At 51.1% G+C, this 8,346-nt stretch overlaps 1 protein-coding gene across 3 annotated transcripts in view; it reads right to left on the reverse strand.

Moving 5' to 3' along the window:
* Positions 1-935: 935 nt before the first annotated feature.
* The window catches only part of Pou6f1 (POU class 6 homeobox 1), a 26,314-nt gene continuing 18,903 nt past the window's right edge, over positions 936-8,346 (reverse strand). For all 3 annotated transcript variants that reach the window (XM_031356019.1, XM_031356011.1, XM_031356029.1), the window contains 5 exons: positions 7,972-8,100; positions 7,156-7,359; positions 4,291-4,432; positions 3,289-3,457; positions 936-2,062 (listed from right to left, as the gene is read on the reverse strand). In XM_031356019.1, coding sequence (XP_031211879.1) covers positions 1,717-2,062; positions 3,289-3,457; positions 4,291-4,432; positions 7,156-7,359; positions 7,972-8,100 — 990 coding nt within the window. In that variant the 3' untranslated portion in view covers positions 936-1,716. The remainder of the gene's footprint in view (positions 2,063-3,288; positions 3,458-4,290; positions 4,433-7,155; positions 7,360-7,971; positions 8,101-8,346) is intronic.

Below are 8,346 nucleotides of genomic sequence, written 5' to 3' on the forward strand. Positions count from 1 at the left end.
GTCTCTGCGCTGGGACCCCTGGGTCAGCATCAGAGGAAGCGGGGCCCTAGTGTCTCTGCGCTGGGACCAGTGGGGTCAGCATCACATCCTTGTTTGAGAGTCATTTCCTCAGGGTATCGAGCTCTGTAAGGCTATGGAGTGGAGAAGAGCCAGGCACAGCGGCACGTGACTGCAATCCCAGCACTTGGGAGGTGGAGACAGGAGGATCAGGTCGTCTTCAACTCCAAGTTTGAGGTTAGCCTGGGCTAAGTGTAATCCTATCTAAACAAACAAAAGTCAACAAACTAACCCCCAAAAGTAGCGAGATAGTTGATCCCCACAGCGGGTAAAGGGGTTATCCAAGCGAACATCTTAGCTCTTTCCTGACTTCTTGAAATCAAATACTAGTGTTTCCCCTTAGTGCTACAAACTGACTCGGGAGTCTTGTACATGCTAAGTTCGCTCCCACTGAGCTACACTCCCCAGCCAATGCAATGAAGTGGCTTGGATGTGATACCAGGCCCCAGATTGCCATCACCGACGAGGGGAAGGCCCTGGCCTGGGCACTGTTGGCTCAGAGGAGCACTGCAGAGGGGTGCGGATGGGGGTTGCTCACACACAGACTCAGTCTACAACTGGACAGTGTAAGGTCTTTGGAGACCTCCAAGACTTAAAGTTACAAACAAAACTTGAGTTAAGTCAGCCTCAACAAGAGACCTCCCCGGACCATCATCCCTCTGGATACTGTCTTCCTCCCCACACCACGCTTCAATGTCTGGCTTAGAGTTCAATTTGCTCCTTTGAAGAGATTTCAGTCCTGGACTGAGATGGGCATGGGCACAGAGAAGGAGAAAGTCAAATCCACGCCCCGTGCCACTGTCTGTGTAAATGGGCAGTGGAAAATTTCCCAAACTCTTTAGCATGCTCGTATGATGGAAGATAGCCGCAAACTTAGATTAGATTAAAATCGGAGTGGATGTCTTCGTTTACTTTATAAATTCCAGACCTGCCACAGACCTAAAACTCTCCAGGATGGAGAGTTCACACTGCTTCCTTCCAACTTGGTTTGAGGAAGAGAACATTCCAACTTAGTGCAAACCCACCCCAGAAGGACCTGGAGAGAGACCTCAGCTCCTGACCTCAGGCATCCGACCCCTCCAAGTCACTTTGGGAACCTTCTGCCCTCAAAAGATCAAGGCAGACAATGAGTCCGAGCAGCACACCACACTTCTCTAAATCCCATCTCCTTGGTCCGTTAAGGGGTTCACTGTGCCCTTATACAGAGTAAGGGAGGCAACATGAGGCTGTGGTTCCACCAGGTGAGTTGTCACATGGGCACAACCTCAGAGGAGAGAGGGCAAGGGTAAAGAGTGCCACCAAAAACAAGAGCTACTACACAGTTGTCCCCAAGAGTTGCCACAGCCCTGCCCCGAAGACAGAGTCGTTCTGCTTCCCAACCAGAATTCACCCTTCAGAAACCACCTCGGCAAAGTGCTTTTCTACAGACCCCACAAACCCCTTCCTTCCACATGCCCAGCCCAGAGCCTAGGGCTCTCATGCAGCCCCTCGGGCCTCCCCAGGGTGTGACATATGCGGGCAGAAGAGGCAGGCATTGACACACATGCACAGGTGTAGTCTCACGACCTAGGGTAAGCACAGCTGCACACGGTTTGGCCACTGCAGTGACTTCAGCTGCTTGCTGAGGCAAGAGTACAAAGTACGCACTGACACTGAGCCCTAAGGGATCTGAAAGACGTTCAGCTTGCTGGTGTTCTTGAGTGTCTGGCGTCGATTACAGAACCAGACCCTCACCACCTCCCGGTCATAGTTGAGCTCCTTGGCGATCTCTGTGATCTCCTGGCCGGTAGGCAGGGGGTTTTTCTCAAAGTAGGCATTGAGAGCCTCTATGGCCTGCGGTGTGAAGGACGTGCGACGCTTGCGTTTCTTGGAGGGCTCGCCACCCACAAACTCCATCAGATTCTGCTGGCCTTCCTGGTTCCGGAGCTCGGCCTCCATCAACCACTTTTCCAAAACCGGCTTCAGCTTCTGGGCACTCTTGGGTGTGATGTCCAGCTTCTCAAACCTGGGGAAGGGGCCAAGGTATGCAGCTGTCTCTTCAGTACATCTCCCACGAGGGAAAAGCAGTACTCAAAGAGCAGCTCTCCTACTCTGCGTCCTCAGCCTCTTAGCCCCTCAAAGCCTAGATTCCTCAGACTTTACATATCCCAGGCCTCAAGAAAGAGACTACGCTGGGCGGTGATGGCGCATGCCTTTAATCCCAGCACTTGGGAGGCAGAGGCAGGTGGATTTCTGAGTTCGAGGCCAGCCTGGTCTACAAAGTAAGCTCCAGGACAGCCAGGGCCATACAGAGAAACCTTGTCTCGAAAAAACAAAAGAAAAAAGAAAAAAAAAGAAAAGAAAAGAAAGAAAGAAGGAAAGAAAGAGACTATGTGAGCTGGAGAGATGGCTCAGTGGTTAAGAGCACTGACTGTTCTTCTGAAGGTCCTGAGTTCAAATCCCAGCAACCACATGGTGGCTCACAAACATCCATAATGAGATCTGACATCCTCTTCTGGTACGTCTGAAGTCAGCTACAGTGTACTTATATATAATAATAAATAAAATCTTTGGGCCAGAGCGAGTGGGACCGGACCAAGCAGAGGTCCTAAATTCAATTCCCAGCAACCACATGATGGCTCACAACCACCTGTACAGTTACAGTTACTAATATACATAAAGTAAATAAATAAATCTTTCAAAGAGAGAAGGAAAGAAAGGAAGGAAGGAAGGAAGGAAGAGACTATGCCATAGCCTCCACCAGGCAAGAAAATGATAAGTGTGTGCTAACTGGACACAAACCCCCAAATGACTGGAAGTCCTTTGAAGAGTCACCTTAATGACCCACCACTCTCCTCCATCTATGCTCCCTGCAGCTCCTTCAGGCTGGGCTGGCCTGGCCGGCATGGAAAGCGAGGCAGCCAGGAGCACACCGGGGTTCTAATTAGCTGAGGGCCGAGACCGAGCAACTTAATAAGTGACACATACCCTTTCCCTCTACCATGGGCTTAGGGCTTGGGCTTCCTCAGAAGAACATCTAAATACTCGGGACTGGGGTCTAAACGTCAGAAGGCCTGGGTCAGTCCTTGCCTACTCCAAGTGTCTGTGCTCTCCCTAGGACAGTCTTCCTTATGTGGAAGGAAGCAACATAAAACACGGGGACATTCAAGGGGGCTGGATGCCTGGATTCCCATGAGAGCCATTGACTGTGTGAAGCAGGCCCTGGCGTTATCCTGGGATAACCTTGCTTACCTGCAGATGGCTGATTGGCTGTAGGCTGGCCCTTCTGTCGCGGTCAAAGCCTGGCCTACCTGGGTCTGTGTCAGACCCAGAGAGAGCCTCCGGATCTTAAAATTCTTGGCAAACTCCCGGATCTCTTCTAAGTTGATCCCGTCCTCATCCAGACTTGGAGTGTGCGGCTCTAGGCCAGAGGGAGGGACCAGGGAGAAGTGCACTGGTACATCGAAGAGAACTAGGACACTTATCAGAAGACCCCTGTCACCTTGTCCCCTCGACAAGTACAACTTGAAGGAATGGGCCCTAGAACAATCACTGAAGGGATCTGTTTTCAAATTCCTTCTGGTCTAACTGCTGACCCTCTCCCAGGATGCTCCGCTCTAACTGCTGACCCTCTCCCAGGATGCTCCGCTCTAACTGCTGACCCTCTCCCAGGATGCTCCGCTCTAACTGCTGACCCTCTCCCAGGATGCTCCGCTCTAACTGCTGACCCTCTCCCAGGATGCTCCGCTCTAACTGCTGACCCTCTCCCAGACTCCTTGCTCTGATCCAGCCAGACACACCTGTGTGCCCTCTATATTCCTGACACACTGAGTCAGCCAGTGGCACAGTGTAACTCCACAGACAGCTAAGTACTCTCTACCTCCACTGTGCTTGAAGCCAACTCAATGGGAAAGGGGATACAAAAGTCATGTCTTGGTAGAGGCTCCATGGGTAAAAGATGCTTGCCACTGAGCCTGAACCCCCATGCACACTGTAGATACTCATGCCCCTCCTCTGGCTCCCAAACAAATAAACAAATGTAAAAGAAAACTTAAAATTCTCATCTTTCCACTTTGGGCCTCTACCTTCTCCTTTTGGACACCAGAAATCTATGGATATGTTTGAGGCAAGTCTCACTAGGCTATCCCGCAACCCCATGGCTTAAAGGACTGCTCTTGTCTCAGCCTCCCGAGTAGCTGGGACTACATAGGTGCTGGGTACTCTGGATCCACATTCCTCTTCTAAATCACTTACTTGCTACCAACTGACTGACGGTAGGGGTCTCTGAGCAGGTGATTGGGATGGGAGCTGAGGCTGACGACTTGAGCGCCGGGGCTGGATTGCTGAGGAGTACGGCAGGCTGGGACACCGCTTGTGTTGGCTGGATAGGCTGCACCTACAAGAAAAGAGACAAGCCCCATTACCCTTGCCTAACTCAGGGGCTCAGGCTCCCTAGGTGAAGCAGCACCAGTGTAACCCTAATGGCTTGAGGGCTGATTCTTCAGACCCTGCCTGCCTCTCATAACCACACCTCTCTGCCCACCTCCTGCTATTTGCCACACCTCGCTCCTGGTTCCAGTTACATACAGAGACCAAAGAAGCTGCAGATTGGGCCTATATGCTGATGAACTTGGGGGAGGGGTTTTGCCTCACCTATTCTACCTGTTGGCTTGTAAGAAAAGATTTATTAAATGCAAGATGGCTGGGTGATCATACCTCTCGAGCACTGTCTAATTTTTAAGGTGCCTTCCACGTGGGTAAGATTAATTATGGCTAGCTAATTTTCTCCTGACTCCATATTCCAGAATAACCCTTCCCTATGATTAACGCTGGACGGTAACAACCAGGGCAGAAATGGACATGGAATTCCTACCTACCCAGGCATTTCCACCTGTGTTCATCCAAAAGCAAAAGTTTAAGCTGTTAATATCCATAATAAATGGGCTTTGATCTCTCTGTGTCTAAGGCTGACCTTAAATTTGTAATCCTCCTACCTGCACCTCCCAAATGTTGGGATTACAGGTATGTATCACCACACCTGTCATGATTCTTGGTTTTTTTTCCTCTCATGTGTCTGTGCTGTGTGTGCATACATGTGCATATGTGTGGATACACATATGTTCATGTGAGGGTGGAGCCCTGAGCCTGACATAGAGAGGGTTCCACGTTATTCACCAAAGCGGAGTCTCTCAGTGGAGCCCAGAGTTCACTGATGTGGCTGGCTGGCTGGCTTGGCTAGTAGCCTACTTCTGGGATCCTCTGCCTCTGCCTTCCAAGTACAGGAATTACAGATGGGCTACCACACACACCCAACATTTACCTGGGTGCTGGGGATCCAAACTCCAGTCCCCATGCACGAACTCATGTGCACATGCACACACACACACACACACACAAGCACACACACACACACACACACACACTCATACACACACACACACACAAGCACCTGTACCACTGGTGCTTGTACTTTGTGCTATCCACCCAGCCCAATTTGTACTTTTTATACCCAGCCCAATTTGTACTTTTTATATGACTCATAATGTTTACTAAAGTTATACATCTTATGTACAGCGAGGAAAAACTACATATATATGAAATTAGCATTATTAGTATGATTTTAAAACAAAACCAGTTGGGTGTGATACCAAACATTTAATTCCAGCACTCAGGAGGCAGAGGCAGGCAGATTTCTACGAGTTCTAGGCCAGCCTGCTCTACATACAGCAAGTCCCGGGACAGCCTGACCTACACAGAGAAACCCTGTCTCAAAACAAAAAACAAAGCAAAGCAAAACAAAACAAAACAAAAACTCATAAGCTTTTTAAGAAATGCAGTTTTTTTTTTTTCCTGGATTTTCTGTTCCCTGGATTCTGCCTTCTGCTAGCTCTCAAACCTGCCCCTTAGTCCCCAGGCCATTGGCCGTAGTCTTCCCCCAGAACTTCCAAAGCTGAAGGAACAGCACAGCGATGCTGCCCTAGGCATGCACGAGACCCCAGACAACAGAGAAAAAAAGGGAAAACGTAAGCTGCTGACTCCACCAGATACAAGAGTCCACACCTCACAGCAGCGGATCCTGGGTTCCACCCAGTCAGGGGCTTCCCTTGTAGCAACAGTCATAGCTAATTACATACTCGTGTGTCAGCTCTGTGGCGCAACACTCAGAAACTCCTACATTAGGGGTTTTGTTGTTTTTAGACAGGACCCCATAACCCAGGCTGGAATTGAACCCCCTTCATAGCCCAGGCTGAGATTACAGATGTACGCTACTTCCGTGGGAATTTCTATAACCGCTATCTTAAAGATGAGGTCAAGGGCTTATTTAAAAGCTTCTTGGAATCATGGGCTAAAATGTTGCCCGGCTGGGAGCGCAGTACATCCTTGGGTCTCGCTTAGCTCTATTGGCCCTGATGAGCCCTGTGGGGCGGCTCTGGCATGCCATGCTTGCCCCAGTTCCCAGAGGCAGCACACACTACACCCAGCTCATCCTTCCCCTCAGAAACTATCTCCCCCTCCGGTCTGCCACAGTGTCATTTGTGGGGTACCACAGCCCTTTTATGATTACTACAGGGGAGTAGATGCTGACTTGTGACCATCTGCAACATTGAGCTACCTAAGTAGCTAAGGCTAGAAAGCACATCTCAGCCCTCTTTGCAGCCTCAGCACTCAGACTATAACAAGCACCCAAAAATCTCTTCTAGAATGGAAACAGACAAAAAGCCAGAGCCCCAGTGCCCGGCATGTGCTGGGGCGGAGTACAGAATTCACCACCCAGGACTTTTCTAGCCTTTTGTTCCTCCCAAGGGCGGTCTGACCCAATCTGCTTTGTTCACTCACAATCCGCCTTCTCTGACCTCTGAGGGCACAGACACGTGTGTGTGTGTGTGTGTGTGTGTGTGTGTGTGTGTGTGTGTGGTGTGTGGTGTGTGTGTGTGTGTGTGTGTGTGTGTGTGTGTGTGTGGTGGGCTGAGAATGGTAGTGTTTCCCTGGGCAGGGCATGTGTGCACTCATAGAAGCCTTCTTCGGGGAAGCGGAGAGCACTCCTCACTTTTGAGAGGTAGGTAGCAGTGACAGACAGGATCTCCTATCCATGCCCACCCACACCCCTAATGCTGGTACCTCACTCTTAGCAGGGGACTCCGGTGTGTTTGGCTTCCTGACAGCCACAGGTTGAGGCAGGGGGCTGCTGGCTAGGGTTGCGATCACCTGGCCCTGGGCATTCAGCAAGAGCTGGGGAGTCACGGCTTGGACCTGCAGGCTCTGTGCTGGTGCTGGTGCGGCCACGCTAGCTGAGTTCACTACCCACGGAAGTGCTCCAATAACCTGGGAGAAAATAAGGCATGGACCCCAAGTGTGAGGAAAGCACCCAGGACCACCAATCCAAATCCCCACGGTTGCAGGCAAAGAGGCTGACTTGGAGAAACGGCTTACGTCTTCTGGCTTCTGCTTCCTCAGTAGAGGACTCACACCCAAGGGCTTCCTTTCTTTACTCTGCCCCCAAGCTCTGGGGGAGCAGGCAAAGGCTTTTTTGTGTATTGGCTCTTTGTTGCTCTGCCACATTTGAGCTATGTGGCTTAGTATTTCTGAATTCCACTCTTCTATCTCATAAAACAAAGAGTCCCCTGGTAGATTTGTCCTCAAAACAGAGTGAGTTAATAGATGAGAGAGAGAGCCTGGCATGAGCCCGCCCACATGTGGGCGCTCTGTCAATCAAATCCCCCAATTAGAATTAGCACTGCCAGGGTAGAGGGCCGGCTCTACCCAAACCTGGACTTCACATCCGTGGAGAGCTGCCACCAGGAGCTACAGCAGCAGCCCGCGATGCCCTACTTGAGTTTCTATGCCATGACGTGACCCTTAGGCCAAGTCCTAGCCCTTCTTCGCCGGCCGGCTGCCCCACAACCCCAGTCCTCAGTCCCAGACTTGACCACTTGCCTGTCCCTGAGCATTAGTGAGGATCTGACTGCTGATCCCAGGCATGCTGGGAATGGTGTTGGTAATAACCGGAGCTGTAGTGAGGGAGCCCAGGATCTGCGTCTGTCCTCCGAGGGAGGTGGCACTGATCTGTGGGTGGAGGAAAAGTCTTTCTCAGAGGCCGAGAGGCAAGAAAGAGCAGAGAGAGGGAAGGGCTTGGGGTACTGAGGGTGACTGTGGGCTGCAGGCTCTAGTCCACTGGCGACTCGAGACTAGGGAGACAAGTACAGGGGGACAGCAGGGAAGGGGAGCACAGTCAGAGGGGAGGTGAGCACAGTCACAGGGGAGGAGAGCACAGTCACAGGGGAGGGGAGCACAGTCACAGGGGAGGGGAGC

The sequence above is a fragment of the Mastomys coucha genome, unplaced genomic scaffold, assembly GCF_008632895.1.
Source record: "Mastomys coucha isolate ucsf_1 unplaced genomic scaffold, UCSF_Mcou_1 pScaffold11, whole genome shotgun sequence".
In the NCBI taxonomy this organism is placed as follows: Eukaryota; Metazoa; Chordata; class Mammalia; order Rodentia; family Muridae; genus Mastomys; species Mastomys coucha.